Consider the following 22,426-nt stretch of genomic DNA (forward strand, 5'->3'; position numbering starts at 1 on the left):
GCAGAGACATTACTTTGCCAACAAAGGTCCATCTAGTGAAAGCTATGGTTTTTCCAGTAGTCATGTATGGATGTGAGAGTTGGATTATAAAGAAAGCTGAACTCCAAATTGATGCTTTTGAATTGAGGTGTTGGAGAAGTCTCTGAGAGTCCCTTGGACTGCAAGGAGATCAAACCAGTCTATCCTAAGGGAAATCAGTCTTGAATATTCATTGGAAGGACTGATGTTGAAGCTGAAACTCCAATACTTTGGCCACCTGATGTGAAGGGCTGACTCATTGGAAAAGACCCTGATGCTGGGAAAGATTGAAGATGGGAGGAAAAGGGGACAGCAGAAGAGGAGATGGTTGGATGGCATCACCGATGTGATGGACATGAGGTGGAGTAGGCTCCAGGAGTTGGTGATGGACAGGGAGGCCTGGCACACTGCAGTCCATGGGCTTGCAAAGAGTCCAACACGACTGAGCAACTGAACTGAACCAAAAGCTTACTCATTGGCATGGAATGTTATCATCTCCCCTCTGGTCTTTGCATTTGGAGATCCTAAGAAGACAAAGTCGAGCTCACCAGGTGTTCTCACAACACCATCCCAACTCAGTAAGGCTCCTCAATGTCTTCCCTAAATTCCAATGCTCAGGGGAGAGGAGGAACTACGAGTGGGGTCACCAGCTGTTTGGACTTGGCCAGACATATTGTAGGGAGTTACACCTGTTTGATGAATGAATAAACGAACAAACAGTGTCTGGGACTCTTTCAGTTAATCATGGGAAGACAGAAGGTGGCAAGAGATGGATCAGAGTGGTCTCTTTTCACCCATCTTAAAGAGGAAATGGGAGGGGACGAGGCGCTCACCGTCTCAGAAGGCAAGCATCTTTTGGGGGTGCGCACGCAGCGAACTCGCGGCTCTCCGGTTTCCGCGGCAGCAGTTTTGCCCTGCCCAGAGGGGTGTCCCCAACTGCAGGGACAGGAGGCACGCGGGCTCGGTCAGCCCCGGTTTCCTTCTTGCCCTGCAGTCGTGCCCTGCAGCCTTCAGCCGCGCGCTCCCGCCGACACTCCAGCACCCAGCTCACAGAGCCGAGCCTGGTAAGGGGGCCCTGCGGGGGTCCCTGCGTCCTGGAGGATTGGGAGCGGGGCAAAGAGGGAGGGTTCTGGAGGTCGCGGTTGAGTCAGGGATACTGATTTCTGGTGGGACCTCGAACCGGTTCCATGCTTCTGGGGTCTCCTGTCAGTGAAACCCGGCACCGGTGGAAAGCGTTAGGGACACCAGCAGGCTCCCAGTGGGAGAAATAATGCCATTTGCAACTACATGTATGAACTGAGGTGTTATCATATTGAGGGAAGTTAGAGAAAAACAAATATTACATGGTATCATTTGTATGTAGAATCAAAAATAAATCAAATAAACTTACTTACAAAACAGAAACACACTAACTGACGCAGAAAACAAACTTATGATTACCAAAGGGGAAAATCAGGAAAGAGGGATAAATTAGGTGTGTGCGGTTTATGGATACATAGTAGCTGTTCAGTCCTTCAGTCCTGTCAGATTCTTTCTGGCCCCAGGGACCCCAGCATGCCAGACTTCCCTGTCCTTCACCATCTCCAAAGCTTGCTCAAACTCATGTCCATTGGCGTCCATGATGTCATTCAACTATCTCGACCTCTGTTGTCCCCTTCTCCTCCTGCCTTCTATCTTTCCCAGCATCAGGGTCTTTTCCAATGAGTCAGCTCTTCCATCAAATGGCCAAAGTATTGGAGCTTCAGCTTCAGCATCAGTCCTTCTAGTGAATATTCAGGGTTGATTTCCTTTGGGATTGACTGGTTTGACTTCCTTGCAGTCCAAGGGACTCTCAGGAGTTTTCTCCAACACCACAGTTCAAAAGTATCAATTATTTGGCACTCACCCTTCTTTATGGTCCAATTCTCACATCCATACATGACTACTGGAAAAACCACAGCTTTGACTAGATGGACATTTGTTGGCAAAGTAGTGTCTCTGCTTTTTAATATGCTGCATAGGTTGGTCATAGCTTTTCTTCTAAGGAGCAAGCATCTTTTAATTTCATGACTGCAGTCACCATCTGCAGTGATTTTGGAGCCCAAGAAAATAATGTCTGTCACTGTTTCCATTGTTTCCCCATCTATTTGCCATGAAGTGATGGGACTGGATGCCATTATCTTCGTTTTTTGAATGCTGAGTTTTAAGCCAGCATTTTCACTCTCCTCTTTCACCTTCATCAAGAGGCTCATAGTTCCTCTTCATTTTCTGCCATAAGGGTGGTGTCATCTGCATATCTGTTATTGATATTTCTCCCAGCAATCTTGATTCCAGCTTGTGCTTCATCCAGCCTGGCATTTTGTGTGATGTACTCTGCATATAAGTTAAATAAGCAGGGTGACAATATATAGCCTTGACATACTCCTTTCTCAACTTTGAACCAGTCTGTTTACATGTCCGGTTCTAACTGTTGCTTCTTGACCTGCATACAGGTTTCTAAGGAGGTAAGTAAGCTAGTCTGGTGTTTCCATCTCTTGAAGAATTTTCCAGTTTGTTGTGATCCACACCATCAAAAGCTTTAGCATAGTCAATGAAGCAGAAGTAGATGTTTTTCTGGAATCCTCTTGCTTTTTCTTTGATCCAATGGATATTGGCAATTTGATCTCTGGTTCCTCAGCCTTTTCTAAATTCAGCCTGTACATCTGGAAGTTCTTGGTTCATATACTAATGAAGCCTAGCTTGGAGGATTTAGAGCATTGCCTTGCTAGTATGTGAAATGAATGCAATTGTACAGTAATTTGAACATTCTTTGGCATTACCCTTATTTGGTATTGGAATGAAAGCTGACCTTTTGCTATATATAGTGGTATGTTACATATACATATACATCACATGTACATACTGCTATATATAACACACATAAGCAACAAGAATTTACTGTATAGTAAAAAGGAACCATATTCAATTTCTTGTATTAACCTATAAAGGAAAAAAATCAGAATATATATATACATTATATATATATATATATATATATATATATATATATATATATACACACACACACACACACATATATATGGGCTTCACCAGTGACTCAGCAGTAAAGAATCTGCCTGCAATGCAGGGGACACAGGAGACACAGGTTTGATCCCTGGGTTAGGAAGATCACCTTGAGGAAGGCATGATGACCAACTCCAGTATTCTTGCCTGGAGAATTCCATGGACAGGGGAGACTGGAGGGTTACAGTTCATGGGGTTGTAGAGAGTTGGATATGACTGAAGCAACTGAGCATGCACACAAACACACATATGTATAAATCTGAATTGCTTGGCTATAATTATAGTAAATCAACTATACTTCAATAAAAATATTTTAGCAAACAAACAATACCTAAAAGTAGAGAAACAAAAAACCAACAACTTGATAGAAAATGGAGTAAGAGATAAGAATAAACAGTTCAAATAAAAATGTAAATATCCCTTGAATATATAAAAAGATACCAACATTCACTCACAATAGAGAAAAACATATCAAAACATAGAAAAACTAAAATTAATTATTTAATATTGCACTAGGATACTATTTCTCACCTACAGGTTTGAAAACACCCAGAAATTAGTTGGCATAATCTATTGGTAAAAGGTATAGGGGAGGGACTCCCTGGTGGCCCAGTGGTTAAGAATCCACCTTGCAATGCAGGGGATGTGGGTTCAATCCCTGGTCAGGGAACTAAGATATTACATACCATGGAGCAACCAATCCCTCCACAACTGCAGAGTTCGTGTGTCACAGTGAAAAATCCCACATGCGGCAAGGCAGATCCCGCGTGCTGCAACTAAGATGCAGTGCAGCCAAATAGATAAATACATTTTTTAAATAAATAAAAGATATAGGGGAAACAGATCTTCTCCTGCATGGCTGTTGGGAATAAAAGAACAGTCTAAAACAACTAGAGGAGAAGTTAGCAAGGTTTGTATATGTGCATTTACATACGCACTTACCCTTTTATTATCAATCTCAATTTTAGGATTTATTCCAAAGGTACCCAACAAGAATATGGAAGAAAATTATGCAGAAAGCTCTGTGTGTGTGTGTGCACATGCACGTGTGTGTGTGTGCTCAGTCATGTTCAACTCTTTGTAACCCTATGGACTATAGCCTCCCCAGCTCCTCTCTCCTTGGGATTTTCCCAGCAAGAATACTGGAGTGGGTTGCCATTTCGAAGGGATCTGCATGACCCAGGGATTGAACCCACGTCTCCTGCATCTCCTGCTTTGGCAGGCAGATTCTTTACCATTGAGCCCCCTGGGAAGCCCCAGAAGTCTGTTAACTGTGCCACTATTTGAATCTCAGAATACCAAAAACCTATTAAATGCCCATCACTAGGGTAGGGACCGAGTTGAATTAACTAAGGTATATTCACACAGTGAAGCACTGGTCAACTGTAGAAAAAATGAGGTATATCTTTATATCCTAGCATGGAGACATCTCCAGGATATAGCATTAAGCAGAAAAAGCAAAGAAGAAAATAATGTATAGTTTACTAGCATTTCTCTAACAAGGAGGAATGTGATCTACTTATATAAAATATAATACATATATTTTTCATTCATCTGTAAAAACAATGGCCAAATAATCTGAAAGCTAAACAAACAAAAAAGTTACTTATATGGGTATGGGGGAAAAAGGTAAGAGAGGATGGGGACAGAAACTGGGAATCAGACTTGTTTGGATATACTTATATTTCATTGATTTGATCTTAAAACCATGTAAATAGTTTAAATAATCACACAGCAAAAATTATACTTAAAATCCTAGTAAAAATCAAAAGCAAATGAAACAAGCCTAATTGTATTTTGTGTGATGAATGAACCACACAAAAAATTGTTCCAAGAGACTTGATAACGCAGTCATTTCTCTGTCCATGTCCAGTGGGATATACTTTAAGTCCCCCCAACCCTTGCCCCAAAATTTTCAGGAATCCTATTCTTCATTGTTTGTATGTGTATGTGTATGTGTATGTGTATGTGTGTATAGTTCTGAAGTCCATTGGAAAGACAAAACAATGATAAGCCCAGTAGAAATGAGTACCCTTAGTGCCAGACTGCAGTCTTCAAATGCTCATTTCCTGCCAAAAAATTAGTTGATTTACACGTACCACAATGTGAGCTTCCTTGGTGGCTTGACAGTAAAGAATCTGCCTGCAATGTTGGAGACCGGGGTTTGATCCCTGGGTCAGGAAGACCTCCTGGAGCAAACAGCAACCCACTCCAGTATTCTTGTCTGGGAAACCCCATGAACAGAGAAGCCTGGCAGGCTATAGTCCACTATAACCTCGTAAAGAGTTAGACACAACTTAGTGACTAAACAACAGCTGTACTGCAATATAAGATAACAATTAAATTTTAAAAAAAGATTTAGACTGAGTGGTCTCTAAATTGCCTTCTAACTCGAAAGACCTTGGGGACACATTTCCTATTAAAAGAAATGTCTGGGTTATCAAGTGTACTCAATGTCTATCCAAACAACAACTATGGATGGAAGGTGCAGTATTCAGCAAAAGGTTGTCATGTTAAAATGAGATGCATGGACAATATGTTAACAGACATCCTTACTCCCCTCCCTACCGCCACCTCCCCCTCTCTGGCAGCATCCTCTTGACTTGTTTGCACAGCACCTGGTCCCTTCTCAGGCCAGAATCAACGCCCTCCCTAGACTCCCCTATCCTACTGTCCCTGCAGCTCTGTCTCCCTGGGATCTGTTCTCAGCCAGGCTCACCTGATTTAAGGGCTTGATGAGTTGTCTGGTTTCCTCCAGAGAAGCTGTTTGAGCTCCTGTGTTTGCTCTAACTGCTGCACCTCTGAGACCTCGGAGCCAGGAAGCAGATTGGGTGGGGCCAGTGAAAACAGTGTTTTGTTTTTGAAAAGACAGAAATGTTGCCCCATCATTTGGTGGGTGGCTCAGTTTTGCCTGGTGGCTCAGACGGTGAAGCGTCTGCCTACAATGCGGGAGACCAGGGTTCGATCCCTGCATCCGGAAGCTCCTCTGGAGAAGGAAATGGCAACCCACTCCAGTACTCTTGCCTGGAAAATCCCATGGATGGAGGAGCGTGGTAGGCTACAGTCCATGGGGTCGCAAAGAGTCGAATACAACTGAGCGACTTCACTTCAGTTTTGCCAAGTTGAAAGCTTTTTCTCCATGTGCCTGCTATGACACAAGAATTTTGAAAATTTTACTTGCTGTATGGGGTTATAGTAAAGTGAAGTGAAATCACTCAGTCATGTCTGACTCTGTGACCCCATGGTCCATACAGCCCATGGAATTCTCCAGGCCATGGAATACTGGAGTGGGTAGCTTTTCCCCCTCTCCAGGGGATCTTCCCAACCCAGGGATCAAACCGGGGTCTCTTGCATTGCAGGCAGATTCTTTACCAACTGAGCTATCAGGGAAACCCATGGAATGGTATCAACTCTAATATTTAGGCCTCACCCAACAAGAACAAATCCCCAGACTCCCACTGGCAGGAACTGTGACCTGGTGTGCTTACTCACACTGATTTGCAGATGTACGTGGTTATATTTATAAACCTCCAGCAGTGGAACAGAGAGCAGTGGTACTAAAAGGGAGACTACATGGAGGGGACCATTCGTGCAGCCCTTGGCTCCAGGAGTCTGGCATGAGGAATCTCTGTTAGTCCAGGCTCACTCCTCCCAGGGTTCCTGAGTCCCAAGTGTCATCAGAGCCATGGATAGTTACAGACAGTTACAGATATAAGCTTTATTTGCCACTTGGCTCCAATAGCCAAGAAAGCAAGAAGCAAGGAAATGGGTTTTTCTCCCACAGTTTTCTATTTCTTTCAGGAAATCCAGTTTCCTTCCTTACCTGCCTACCTAGGTTCCTAGCCCCACACCTCCAAAATCCACAATGTTTGCTTAGCTATCCCCTGAATTCTTAGCCATTCCATGATCCTAATGGTGGAAGAGGTTGATTTGGAGAACAGGAATTGAGGAAAGAATGTGGAGGCTGCCATAACCATCAGACAGCATCCCATAACTTGCCTTCTTTCTGGGGTTTGTCATTTCGTTTGCACAATTTCTGCTATTATTTTCATTTCTCCCTTTTGGTTCCAATTTGACAACTTTTTTTTGCTTCATTTCAATCCTTCCCTGAAGAGAATGTTCATCAGTGCTTTCTTAGTAAAGAGGATGCTATAAGTAAAACTTTAACAAGTAGTAAAGGAACAACTGCCATGTACACCACAGTGTATCACTGTTTCTTGTAAACCCCTATATTTTCAACAGATGGGCAACTGGGTGATTTATTGTAAATTCAGTTGTGCAGAGAAAAATACACATCGTGCCTCAGAAGCTACTCTCCCTTATTTGACACTTGAAGGTCACAGCACACCTTCATCACCACGAGGTCACAGCACAGGCTGAAAACCTAGGTTACAGGCCTGGGTCCCCCTGGTTATTCCTGCTGAAGTGGATAGGAAGGGATAGGAGAGAAAGGCTGGGCCAGGGAGAAATCTCATCATGGAAATTGCACTGAACGGTCCTTAGAATCCTTTTCAGATCCCTGAGGCAGACCTGGCCTGAGGATGAAGTGAAAGGGTTTTCCTGGGAGGCTCCAAACCACATCAGGACTCATTCAGAGCAGACCCAGCAGGCAGCACTTCTGAGTTCCACATGAATGAAACAAAATAAACTCTGTTGTAAACTGGAATAGTGTGTGGATATTATATTGCTATCTTTCAAGATCCTAACAAGGAAGTTCTCAAAATGAAAGTGAAAGTGAATTCGCTCAGTCATGTCCCACTCTTTGCGACCCCAGGGACTGTAGCCTACCAGGCTCCTCCCTCTATGGGATTCTCCAGGCAAGAGTACTGGTGTGGGTTGCCATTTCCTTCTTCAGGGGATCTTCCTGACCCAGGGATCGAACCCAGGTCTCCCACATTCCAGGCAGACGCTTTAACCTCTGAGCCACCAGGGGAAATAAATAAATCAGCTGGATAATAAATAGCTGAACAGCCTCGTGGCTTTTAACTGTTGTTTATTATGAAAAAAAAAAAAAAACCTCAAGAATGGTACTTAAGTGACACTAAGCTTTGAGAGGTCACACATGACTATTTGGAAATGAAAAGTGACACTAGCATTTCTCTCATCCTCTGCAAGTATAACATATTTGTGTTTAGTGGAGATTCAAAGATTCCCAATAAGACAGCAATCTGGAAGACAGTGTCACCTAGGTCCCCATTAGCTCTATTTCATTCAACTACAATAGAGGACAGCAAGAAGGGGAAACTAAACTGTCCAAAGCCTAGGCACACTGCAGAAAGGAAGAGGAGGGGAGCTAGCAATGTGGCCGATGTTTAATTTCAGCTACTGACAGGGTCTCCTCCAAAACATTGAGAGGAGCCCTGCAAACTTGTCACTGATGAACATCCGTAACTGACAAACATTATTTGAAGAAAAAAATTTAAAAGTCTCTAAACATTGTCCTATGTTCATATAACAAATGAGACATTTTTTCAGAAAAAAATACACTGAATCTTAGAAAGAACAGTGAGCATCTACATCATACTTGAACCATGACCTACTTCCTCCCTCCCCAACCCAGCTTCAGTTGACAGAAACTCCATTCTTGGCAGGGGTGACCAAGAAGACGAGGCTCCCTCTCCCCACAGTTATTCATTGAGAATATAGTATCTTACCAATAGGGGTAGCATTTCTGATCTGCAGAGACTAAATGTATGATAACTAAGATTAAGCCATAGTTTCTAATGGTGGTGGTGGTTTAGTCGCTAAGTTGTGTCCCACTCTAATATATGACACCAAAAACATCACAAAAAAAAAAAAAAAAACAGATAATTTATATTTAATCAAAATTTAAAACACTTTCCCATCAAAGTGCACTGTCCAAAAAGTGAAAAGACAACCTGCAGAATGAGAGAAAATATTTGCCAACCATATACCTGGTAAAGATCTAATATCCAGAATATATAACAAACTCTTGTGCTGTGCTAAGTTGCTCAATCATGTCTGACTCTTTGCGACCCCATGGACTGTAGCCCGCCAAGATCCTCTGTCTGCAGGGATTCACCAGGCAAGAATACTGGAGTGGGCTGCCATGCCCTCCTCCAGGAGATCTTCCCAATCCAGGGATCAAACCCACGTTTCCTGCATTGCAGGCGGATTCTTTACCGACTGAGCAGCCAGGGAAGCCGTAACTCTAACAACTCCACAATAAAAAGACAAATTGCTTAATTTTTAAATGGGCAAAAGATTTGAATAGGAATTTCTTCAAATAAGATACACAAATGGCCAATAAACATATTGTTAGGACCAAACTGGAGCCAGGACAGGCTCTAAGGGGCAGGCTAGGCGTGAGGTTTAGTCTCTGGAAAAGCTGAGGCACTGGAACCTCCCGCAGGCAGTGTAGCTAGACCAATCAGAGAAATCCCTGTAGCCCCCCGCCGGCACCAGACCCGAGCCAATCCAGATAGGGATGCGAGGTTTAAAAGTCCCATGCGCGCGTATGGTTTAACCAATCAGCTATGCTGTTACAGAAACAAAGAACTGTCTGTATAAAAGTATATGTGATTCAGAGCTCGGGGCTCTTGTCGGATTCCACTGTGCTGGATGAGATGTGGGCCCTAACTCGAGTTAGCAATAAACCCCTTTATGCTTTTGCATTGCTGTGGACGTCTTATTCTCTCAGTTTTGGGGACTCGGACTCTGGCATTAATACATATGAAAAAAGACAAACATCATCAGTCACTAGGGAAATTCAAATCTACACCAAATAAGATACCACTTCATACTCAGTGGGTTACAATCTTTCAAAAAGAAAAAATAACAAATACTGATAAGTATCTGGATAAATTTAACCTTTATACCCTGCTGGGGAGGATATAACATGGCACAGTTGCTTGTGGAAAGCACTTCAGTGTATCCTGAAAAACTTAAAACATAGATTAACACATGATGTAGTAATTCCACTTCCTAAGTGTCCATCCAAGAGAACTGCCAAGACATGTTCATACCAAAAATTCTACAAGAATGGTTAAGCGGCATTATTCATAATAGTCTAAAACAAGTGGAAATAACCCAAATGCACATGAACAGATGAATGGATATATGCATACAATGGAGTATTGTTTAACCATAAAAAGGAGTGGAGTCTGGCTACATGCTACAATGTGAGTGAACCTTGACAGCATTATACTAAGTGAAAGAAACCAGGGAAAAGATACATAAAGATATGATTATATTTACATGAATGTCCAGAAATGAGAGTGAGCTCATGAGAGTGTCCTTAGGAAGGTTTTAGCTTTTAGTTTCTTGTACTCTATTAACATTTATATTCAGCTTCACTTTTTAGGCCTTTCTTCTCTCTTATGGTTTGAATTGTGTTCCCCTCCAAAGGATACTGAAGCTCTAATCCTACAAATGTGACCTTGCTTGGAAACAAGGTCTCTGCAGATTTGATTGTTAAGGTAAAGTCACTGAGATGAGCCTTAATCTATACAATTGGTATCCTTATTAGAAGGGAGATATTGGACACAGACACATGCATTGGGAAGACAGTCATATGAAGGCAGAAGCAGAGGTTGAAGTAAGGCTGCCTGGGGCCAGTAGAAGCTAGAAGAGGCAAGGAAGTTTGTCATTATGATCCATGAATGACACCAGGATTCTTGGCCTCTGGAGGAGAGGAATTCAATCCAGGGCCAGTGACGAGGCTTGGTCACTCAGAGCTTTTGTGTGATAAAACGGTATTAAGGTATAAAAGAGGTAGAGAGAGCTTCTGACATAGACATCAGAAGGGGGCAGAAAGAGTGCCCACTTGCTAGTTTATAGTAAGGGGTTATATACCTATTAGCAAGATGCTAATTAGAGAAAGGAAATGCCTCAAAACTGAGAGAGTTGCACCAGGCCCCTCACCCATAACATGCATTTTGAGATAGCATTGGCACCAGGTGAGTCATCCCAAGCCATGAAACAATTGACATGAATCTTGAAGAAAGGCAGATTCTAAGATAAATACATAGTTCATTAACACAGCATAAGAAAAGTTCAGGGGGAACCAGGTGTCATCAGGGCAACACAGAATTTTAAAAGAAAACTCCTTTTAATTTTGTTTAATTAATAGAGGAGGAATAAAAATCTGACACTTGTGGTTTGTTTCCTCCTGCCTCTTAAGAGAGAGGGGGAAAACGTCTGAAACTTGCAGTCTATTTTCTCCCCTTGGGAGGACCCCTAGCCTTCCTGCCTGTTACTCTCTCAGAAGGATCCTCCTGACAGCCTTCAGAAAGAGCATGGCCCTGCCAACACCTTTATTTTGGAATTCCAGCCTCCAGACTTGTGAGAGAATAAATTATTATAAAAATGATTTATTATCTGTTATTATAAGCCACTTCATTTGTGCTACTTTGTTATGACAGCCCTGGGAAATGAACATGTCCCTCTGTAGTGATTTTCTCTAGTTACCCCTAGAGAAAATCCCTGTTGCAGTGCAGGGAGATGAAATGGCAGGTCTTATATAGGTGTGGGTCAGCAGGGTACTAAAGGGGAATGCAGGCTGCCTCCACATTAGTCTTCTCTGGGAATGGCATGCTAGTGGCAACAATGACCTAAGGAGGACATGGATCCTGGAGGTCAGCTGCTGACCAAAACCAAATCAAGCTGAGACTCACTACAGAGCTGAGTGGCATTCAAGTAAACTGTGATCATGAAGTAGCTAATGTGCAAGGCCAAACTCAGAAACACAGAATTTTACCCCCAACCCTGCTTACATAGTGGGATGGGGAGTAGTGCCTGGATCCTGCTGTTCTTTAGACAGGGAGACAGAAATGGCAGATGCTTGAAAGACATGTCATGTTCTGCCTCTATGGTGGTTCAGAACCATTTCCAGACTGTTCATCAGAAATCAAGGAGGCCAGAAGGAAGTGACACAATATTTTCCAAGTGTTGAAAGAAAAGAACTATCAACCCAGAATTCTATAACCAGAGAAAACATCCTTCAAGAATGAAAGGACAGAAGCCATCAGGGATACTCCAATCTCAGTCACCATCTTACTTCAACCTCATGAGAGACTTCAGCTGATGCCAACATGAAGCAGAAGAACCATCCAGTCAAGCCCTGTTCAAATATCTGACCCACAGGATTGTGAGCAAATAAAACACTTGTTTTGGAAAACCAAAAAAACAAAAAAATGAATGAAAGGACAGAGACTTCCCTGGTGGTCCACTGGTTAAGAATCTACCTTGAAATGCAGGGGACATGGGTTCGATTGCTGGTTGGGGAACTAAGATCCCACATGCCTCAGGGCAACTAAGCCCACCCACCACAATTAGAAGCCCACACACTTAGGGGTTTCCCTGGTGGCTCAGACAGTAAAGAATCTGCCTACAATGCATGAGACCTGGGTTCAATCCCTGGGTCAGGAAGATCTCCTGGAGAGGGAAATGATGGCCCACTCCATTGAAAATTCTTGCCTAGAGAATTCCATGGACAGAGGAGCCTGGCAGATTACAGTCCATGGGGTTGCAAAGAGTTGGACACAACTGAGCAACTAACATATTACATTACATTATGCAACTAAGACCCAATGCAGCCAAATAAATAAATAAAATAAAAATAACTGCATGCATGTGCAGTCAAAGTTGGGCAATTATGAACAAATAAGATACACTTCTGAATAAAGTACTGCTCATGATCACTGTGCCCAGCGCCGCCAAGAAGGTGGGCAGACCACCTAAGCTGTCCCTACAGTCAACCTGCTGATCTGCCCCCAGCTTCACTCCTTTTAGGAACCAGCCTGTCCTCCTCAGAGAGTGAGCCAGGGCACCTGTTTTCTCTTATCACTCCCCCCTGCTATAGCACAGGTCCCAGTAAATCTGTGCCTGAATTTCTCATCTGACTTCTTACGAGTTTCTATTGATTAAACTGTCCAAGGACCTGAGTTGGTAATTGTGTCATCTTTGTTTTGTTTCAATTTTTTCGTTTTAGTCTCTGGTTGAGCCCTTGTGATGAATAACTTAAATGAGTACATTTTGGATGAGAGGGGAAAAAAAAGAACAGGGTCATTTACAAAGTTTCAATTTAAATTTTAAAAAAAGCATCAATTTGCAAATTTTCTTCCAAATCACAGAGCTCCCTAATGCTGGGGTGAAGAAATGCAGCAGTAATCAAAGGTCAAAATGGCATTTTCCAAACCTCCCTTAACAGAAAGGGATTCCCTGGGGGCTAAGACAGTAAAGAGTCTGCCCATAATGTGGGAGACCGGAGTTTGATCCCTGGGGTAGAGAGATCGCCTGGAGAAGGAAATGGCAACCCACTCCAGTATTCTTGCCTGGAAAATCCCATGGACAGAGGAGCCTGGCAGGCTACAGTCTATAAGGTCACAAAGAGTCAGACCCGACTTTCAGTTGGTCAGTTATGTCTGACTCTTTGTGGACCCATGGAATCCACCAGGCTCCTCCGTCCATGGAATTTTCCAGGCAAGAAAACTGGAGTGGGTTGCCATTTCCTTCTCCAGGGGATCTTCCCAACCCAGGGATCGAACCTGCAACTCTTCGGTCTCCTGCACTGGCAGGAGGACTCTTCACCACTAACACTATCTGGGAAGCCATATTAGATTATATTTTACACATAAATTTAAACAGCAAAAAAAGATCAATTCTTTTGTGTTATCCCCAGGACCTCAACCATACAGTCAAATGTGTATGTTCCTAAAGATAAGGGCACACCTTATTTTATTAGAGTAAATCTGTACCTTACTGTGATAGGTATCATGAAACTTTAGCCACAAATCTGTCTATAGACAATAAAAATTCAGGCATGTAGAATGTAAAGCTACTACTGTGCTGATAATAGCTAGTACAGATGTCAGCAAAACAATAGTTTCCAACTGTGGACAAGAAACATCCTTCTACATTGGAACAAATGAAGAAAGAGCCTTGGGGCAACTACCAAAATGACACCATTAGCGGTCCTAAGATGGCAGAGGAACAGGACGGGGAGACCACTTTCCCCACCACAAATTCATCAAAAGAACATTTAAACGCTGAGTAAATTCCACAAAACAACTTCTGAATGCTGGCAGAGGACATCAGGCACCCAGAAAAGTAGCCCATTGTCTTCAAAAGGAGGTAGGAAAAAATATAAAAGACAAAAAGAGAGACAAAAGAGGTAGGGATGGAGCTCCATCTCAGGAAGGGAGTCTTAAAAAGGGAGAAGTTGTTGATGTAGGGCAAAACCAATACAGTATTGTAAAGTAAAATTTTTTTTAAAAAAAGTAAAAAGGCACAAAAATTATATCCCACAGAAAAAAAGAGAGAGAGAAGTTTCCAAACACCAGGAAAAACTCTCACTGCTGAGTCTGTGGCGAGCCTTGGAACCACAGAGAGCAACATAACTGGAAGGAAAAATAAATAAATAATTAAAATCCACAGATTACGTGCCCAATGGTAACTCCCCCAGTGGAGAAGCAACGCAGAAGCCTGCACCCACCGCTAGCAAGCGGAGGCGGGGCAGGCAGGCATGGGCTGCATTGCTTAGAGTAAGGATCAGGCCCGAATGCCCCGAGGGCATTCTGAGGGAACTAACTTGGACTAGCAAACCAGACTGTGGGATAGCTACCACGCAAAAAACCCTAACCTAAGACAACGCCACAGGACTGGGAAAGGTCAGTTTTCATTCCAATCCCAAAGAAAGGCAATGCCAAAGAATGCTCAAACTACTGCACAATTGCACTCATCTCACATGCTAGTAAAATAATGCTCAAAATTCTCCAAGCCAGGCTTCAGCAATATGTGAACCATGCACTTCCAGATGTTCAAGCTGGTTTTAGAAAAGGCAGAGGAACCAGAGATCAAATTGCCAACATCTGCTGGATCATGGAAAAAGCAAGAGAGTTCCAGAAAAACATCTATTTCTGCTTTATTGACTATGCCAAAGCCTTTGACTGTGTGGATCACAATAAACTGTGGAAAATTTTGAAAGAGATGGGAATACCAGACCACCTGACCTGCCTCTTGAGAAACCTATATGCAGGTCAGGAAGCAACAGTTAGAACTGGACATGGAACAACAGACTGGTTCCAAATAGGAAAAGGAGTTTCGTCAAGGCTGTATATTGTCACCCTGCTTCTTTAACTTCTATGCAGAGTACATCATGAGAAACGCTGGGCTGGAAGAAGCACAAGCTGCAATCAAGATTGTCAGGAGAAATATCAATAACCTCAGACATGCAGATGACACCACCCTATGGCAGAAAGTGAAGAGGAACTAAAAAACCTCTTGATGAAAGTGAAAGAGGAGACTGAAAAAGTTGGCCTAAAGCTCAACATCCAGAAAACGAAGATCATGGCATCCGGTCCCATCACTTCATGGGAAACAGATGGGGGAACAGTGGAAACAGTGTCAGACTTTATTTTTTTTGGCTCCAAAATCACTGCAGGTGGTGATCACAGCCATGAAATTAAAAGACGCTTACTCCTTGGAAGGAAAGTTATGACCAACCTAGATAACATATTCAAAAGCAGAAACATTACTTTGCCAGCAAAGGTCCGTCTAGCCAAGGCTATGGTTTTTCCCATAGTCATGTATGGATGTGAGAGTTGGACTGTGAAGAAAGCTGAGTGCTGAAGATTTGATGCTTTTGAACTGTGGTGTTGGAGAAGACTCTTGAGAGTCCCTTGGACTGCAAGGAGATCCAACCAGTCCATTCTGAAGGAGATCAGCCCTGGGTGTTCTTTGGAAGGAATGATGCTGAAGCTGAAACTCCAGTACTTTGGCCACCTCATGCGAAGAGTTGACTCATTGGAAAAGACTCTGATGCTGGGAGGGATTGGAGGCAGATGGAAAGGGGACCACAGAGGATGAGATGGCTGGATGGCATCACTGACTCTTTGAACATGAGTTTGAGTGAACTCTGGGAGTTGGTAATGGACAGGGAGGGGTGGTGTGCTGCAATTCATGGGGTCACAAAGAGTCAGACACGACTGAGCAACTGAACTGAAGTGAACTGTAGTGAACTGAAGACACCACCAGGCCCACTCACAGAACAAAGGACTGAGCAGAGCTAGCTGGCTGCAGACCATACCCCTCCGGTGATAGGCAGCCAGAACCGGAAGGGGGCAATCGCAGCCCCAGAGAGGCATTATCTACCAAACTGCAAGCAGTCTTCTTCTTTCTCTTCTTCTTTCTTCTCTTTCTTCTTCTTTCTCTAACTAAGACTTCTTGGGGTTCTGGACGGCCAACATCTGCCTGAGAAGGTGCGCCGGTTGTACACCCAGAAAACTGAGCAGCAGGGACTGGGGAGGCGATAAGTCACAGAGACCGCGCTTGCCAAACAACACATCACCTGAGCTGCTCGGACCTGGGAAGGGCACAAAACATAGGCCCAACTGAGTCTCTGCCTCTGAGGACTACCCGAGTGCCTGAACCTGAGCGGCTTAGACCTGGGAGGTGCATGCAGCCCAGGGCCAGGCTCAGACGGTTCCCGGAGGAGCAACCTAGAGCCTGAGCAGTGTGGGCAGGGAGGGCACATACACCGTGAGTGGGGGCAGGCCCAGTGTGGCTGAGACACTGCGATCACATGCAAGTGTTATTTGTTTGCAGCATCCCTCCTTCCCCTCAGTGTGACTGAACAAGTGAGCCTAAAAAGTGTCCACCACCGCCACTTTGTGTCAGGGCAGAAATCAGACACTGAAGAGACCAGCAAACAAAAGAAGCTAAAACAGAGGGAACTGCCTTGGAAGTAACAGGTGCAATAGATTAAAACCCTGTAGTTAGGACCAACTACATAGGAAGGGGCCTATAGATCTTGAGAAATATAATCTGGATCAAGGAACTATCCGAAAATGAACTGACCCCACACTGCCCACAACAATACCAGAGAAAGTCCTATATATATTTTTACTATTTTTACTATCATTCTTTTCTTTTTATTTTTTTTAATTTTAAGTCCTCTATTACTCCTTTAATTTTCATTTTTATAACCTACTATTAATTTGAAAAAAAAAAGAGAGACCCTATTTTTTAAAGCAAACTTCATATGTATATGTTTTTATAATTTTTGTGACTTTTTTCCTTTCTTTTCTTTAATATTGTATTTTTTAAAATTCAACCTCTACTCTAGATTTTTAATCTTTGCTTTTTGGTATTTGTTATCAATTTTGTACTTTTAAGAACCTAATCTTCAGTACCCGTTTTTACTTGGGAGCAAGATTACTGGCTTGACTGCTCTCTCCCCCCTTTAGACTCTCCTTTTTCTCCACCAGGTCACCTCTATCTCCTCCCTCCCCCTTCTCTTCTCTACCCAACTCTGTGAGTCTCTTTGTGTGATCCAGATAGTGGAGAACACAGGGAACTGATTACTGGCTGGATCTGTCTCTCTCCTTTTGATTCCCCCTTTATCCTCATGGACACCTCTGTCTCCTTCCTCCCTCTTCTCTTCTCTGTATAACTCCGTGAACATCTCTGAGTGGTCCCGACTGTGGAGCACACATAAGGAAGTGATTACTGGCTAGCTTGCTCTCTCCTCTTTTGATTCACCTTATCTCATTCAGGTCACCTTTAACTCCCTCCTCCCTCTTCTCTTCTCCATGTAACTCTGTGAACCTCTTTGGATGTCCCTCACTGTGGAGAAACTTTTCATCTTTAACCTAGATGTTTTATCAATGATGCTGTATAGATGGAGAAGTCTTGAGGCTACTATAAAAATAAGACTGAAAACCAGAAGCAGGAGGCTTAAGTCCAAATCCTGAGAACACCAGAGAACTCCTGACTCCAGGGAACATTAATCAACAGGAGCTCACCAAACGCCTCCATACATACACTGAAACCAAGCACCACCTAAGGGCCAACAAGTTCCAGAGCAAGACATACCATGCAAATTCTCCAGGAACACAGCCCTGAGCTTCAATACACAGGCTGCCCAAAGTCACTGCAAACCCACTGACATCTCATAACTCGCTACTGGACACTTCATTGCACTCCACAGAGAAATCCAGCTCCACCCACCAGAACACGAACACAAGCTTCCCTAACCAGGAAACCTTGACAAGCCACCCATACAACATGACCCACAGTGAGGAAACTGCACAATAAAGAGAACTCCACAAACAGCCAGAATACAGAAAGGCCACCCCAAACACAGCAACATAAACAAGATGAAGAAACAGAGGATACCCAGCAGGTAAAGGAACAGGATAAATGCACACCAAACCAAACAGAAGAGGAAGACATAGGGAATCTACCTGATAAAGAATTCCAAATAATGATAGTGAAAATGATCCAAATCTTGAAATCAAAATGGAATCACAGATAAATAGCCTGGAGACAAGGATTGAGAAGATACAAGAAAGGTTTAACAAGGACCTAGAAGAAATTTTTTAAGTCAATATATAATAAATAATGTAATAAATGAGATCAAAAACACTCTGGAGGGAACAAATAGTAGGGAGGCAGAAAATAGGATTAGTGAAGTAGAAGAAAGAATGGTAGAAATTAATCAGAGAAGAAAAAAGAAAAACGAATTAAAAGAAATGAGGACAATCTCAGAGACCTCCAGGACAATGTTAAATGCCCCAACATTCGAATCATAGGAGTTCCAGAAGAAGAAGACAAAAAGAAAGACCATGAGAAAATACTTGAGGAGATAATAGTTGAAAACTTCCCTAAAATGGGGAAGGAAATAATCACCCAAGTCCAAGAAACACAGAGAGTCCCAAACAGAATAACCCAAGGTGAAACACCCCAAGACACATATTAATCAAATTAACAAAGATCAAACACAAAGAACAAATATTAAAAGCAGCAAGGGAAAAACAACAAATAACGCACAAGGGATTCCCATAAGGATAACAGCTGATCTTTCAATAGAAACTCTTCAGGCCAGGAGGGAATGGCAAGACATACTTAAAGTGATGAAAGAAAATAATCTACAGCCCAGATTACTGTACCAGCAAGGATCTCACTGAAATATGAAGGAGAAATCAAAAGCTTTACAGACAAGCAAAAGCTGAGAGAATTCAGCACCACCAAACCAGCTCTGCAACAAATGCTAAAGGATATTCTGTAGACAGGAAACACAAAAAGGGCATATAAACCCAAACCCAAAACAATAAAGTAAGTGGCAACAGAATCATACTTATCAATAATTACCTTAAATGTAAATGGGTTGAATGCCCCAACCAAAAGGCAAAGACTGGCCGAATGGATACAAAAACAAGATCCCTATATATGCTGCCTACAAGAGACCCACCACAAAACAACGGACACATACAGACTGAAAGTGAAGGGCTGGGAAAAGATATTCCACGCAATTGGAGACCAAAAGAAAGCAGGAATAGCAATACTCATATCAGATAAAATAGACTTTAAAACAAAGGCTGTGAAAAGAGACAAAGAAGGCCACTACATAATGATCAAAGGATCAATCCAAGAAGAAGATATAACAATTTTAAATATATATGCACCCAACTTGGGAGCACCACAATATGTAAGGCAAATGCTAACAAGTATGAAATAGGAAATTAACAATAACACAATAATAGTGGGAGACTTTAATACCCCACTCACATCTATGGATAGATCAACTCAACAGAAAATTAACAAAGAACTGCAAACTTTAAATGACACAATAGACCAGCTAGACCTACTTGATATCTACAGAACATTTCACTCCAAAATAATGAATTTCATCTTTTTCTCAAGCGCACGCAGAACCTTCTCCAGGATAGATCATATCCTGGGCCATAAATCTAGCCTTGGTAAATTCAAAAAAAAAAAAAATGAAATCATCCCAAGCATCTTTTCTGACCACAATGCAGTAAGATTAGCTCTCAATTACAGGAGAAAAACTATTAAAAATTCCAACATATGGAGGCTGAACAACACACTGCTGAATAACCAACAAATCACAGAAGAAATCAAAAAAGAAATCAAAATATGCATAGAAACAAATAAAAATGAAAACACAACAACCCAAAACCTGTGGGACACTGTAAAAGCAGTGCTAAGGGGAAGGTTCATAGCAATACAGGCTTACCTCAAGAAACAAGAAAAAAGTCAAATAAATAACCTAACTCTACACCTAAAGCAAATAGAAAGGGAAGAAATGAAGAATCCCAGGGTTAGTAGAAGGAAAGAAAACTTAAAAATTGGAGCAGAAATAAGTGCAAAAGAAACAAAAGAGACCATAGCAAAAATCAACAAAGCCAAAAGCTGATTCTTTCAAAGGATAAATAAAATTGACAAACCATTAGCCAGACTCATCAAGAAACAAAGGGAGAAAAATCAAGTCAATAAAATTAGAAATGAAATTGGAGAGATCACAACAGACAACACAGAAATACAAAGGATCATAAGAGACTACTATCAGCAATTATATGCCAATAAAATGGACAACGTGGAAGAAATGGACACATTCTTAGAAAAGTACAACTTTCCAAAACTGAACCAGGAAGAAATAGAAAATCTTAACAGACCCATCACAAGCACGGAAATTGAAACTGTAATCAGAAATCTTCCAACAAACAAAAGCCCAGGTCCAGACAGCTTCACAGCTGAATTCTACCAAAAATTTCGAGATGAGCTAAAACCTGTCCTACTCAAACTCTTCCAGAAAATTGCAGAGGAAGGTAAACTTTCAAAATCATTCTATGAGGCCACCATCACCTTAATACAAAACCTGACAAAGATGCCACCAAAGAAGAAAACTACAGGCCAATATCACTGATGAACATAGATGCAAAAATCCTTAACAAAATTCTAGCAATCAGAATCCAAAAACACATTAAAGAGATCATACACAATGACCAAGTGGGCTTTATCCCAGGAATGCAAGGATTCTTCAATATCCACAAATCAATCAATTAACAAATTGAAAAATAAAAGCCATATGATCATCTCAATAGATGCAGAGAAAGCCTTTGACAAAATTCAACATCCATTTATGATAAAAACTCTCCAGAAAGCAGGAATAGAAGGAACATACCTCAACATAATAAAAGCTATATATGACAAACCCACAGAGAACATTATCCTCAATGATGAAAAATTGAAAGCATTTCCCCTAAAGTCAGGAACAAGACAAGGGTGCCCACTCTCACCACTACTATTCAACATAGTTTTGGAAGTTTTGGCCACAGCAATCAGAGCAGAAAAAGAAATAAAAGGAATCCAAATTGGACAAGAAGAAGTAAAACTCTGACTGTTTGCAGATGACATGATCCTCTACATAGAAAACCCTAAAGACTCCACCAGAAAACTACTAGAGCTAATCAATAAATAGAGTAAAGTAGCAGGATATAAAATCAACACACAGAAATCCCTTGCATTCCTATACACTAAAAATGAGAAAATAGAAAGAGAAATTAAGGAAACAATTCCATTCACCATTGCAATGAAAAGAATAAAATACTTAGGAATATATCTACCTAAAGAAACTAAAGACCCATATATAGAAAACTATAAAACACTGGTGAAAGAAATCAAAGAGGACACTAATAGATGGAGAAATATACTGTGTTCATGGATCAGAAGAATCAATATAGTGAAAAATCAAGCTACCAACAGTATTTTTCACAGAGCTAGAACAGATAATTTCACCATTTGTATGGAAATACAAAAATCCTCGAATAGCCAAATCAATCTTGAGAAAGAAGAATGAAACTGGAGGAATCAACCTGCCTGACTTCAGGATTTACTACAAAGCCACAGTCAGCAAGACAGTATGATACTAGCACAAAGACAGAAATATAGATCAATGGAACAAAATAGAGAGCCCAGAGATAAATCCATGCACCTATGGACACCTTATCTTTGACAAAGGAGGCAAGAATATACAATGGAGAAAAGACAATCTCTTTAACAAGTGGTGCTGGGAAAACTGGTCAACCACTTGTAAAAGAATGAAACTAGAACAGTTTCTAACATCATACACAAAAACAAACTCAAAATGGATTAAAGATCTAAATGTAAGACCAGAAACTTTAAAACTCCTAGAGGAGAACATAGGCAAAACACTCTCTGACATAAATCACAGCAGGATCCTCTATGACCCACCTCCCAGAATTCTGGAAATAAATGCAAAAATAAACAAATGGGACCTAATTAAAATTAAAGCTTCTGCACAACAAAGGAAAATATAAGCAAGGTGAAAAGACAGCCTTCAGAATGGGAGAAAACAATAGCAAATGAAGCAACTGACAAACAACTAATCTCAAAACTATACAAGCAACTCCTGCAGCTCAATTCCAGAAAAATAAACGACCCAATCAAAAAATGGGCCAAAGAACTAAATAGGCATTTCTCCTAAGAAGACATACAGATGGCTAATAAACAAATGAAAAGATGCTCTACATCACTCATTATCAGAGAAACGCAAATCAAAACCACAAAATGGTACCTCATT

The 22,426-nt window shown here is 41.7% G+C and overlaps 1 protein-coding gene across 1 annotated transcript in view; it reads right to left on the reverse strand.

Moving 5' to 3' along the window:
- Window positions 848-22,426, reverse strand: part of GIMAP8 (GTPase, IMAP family member 8) — a 45,826-nt gene continuing 24,247 nt past the window's right edge. Inside the window, exon 5 of the mRNA XM_018047475.1 lies at window positions 848-954. Coding sequence (XP_017902964.1) covers window positions 848-954 — 107 coding nt within the window. The remainder of the gene's footprint in view (window positions 955-22,426) is intronic.

This window comes from Capra hircus, chromosome 4 (genome assembly GCF_001704415.2).
Source record: "Capra hircus breed San Clemente chromosome 4, ASM170441v1, whole genome shotgun sequence".
Classification (NCBI taxonomy): Eukaryota; Metazoa; Chordata; class Mammalia; order Artiodactyla; family Bovidae; genus Capra; species Capra hircus.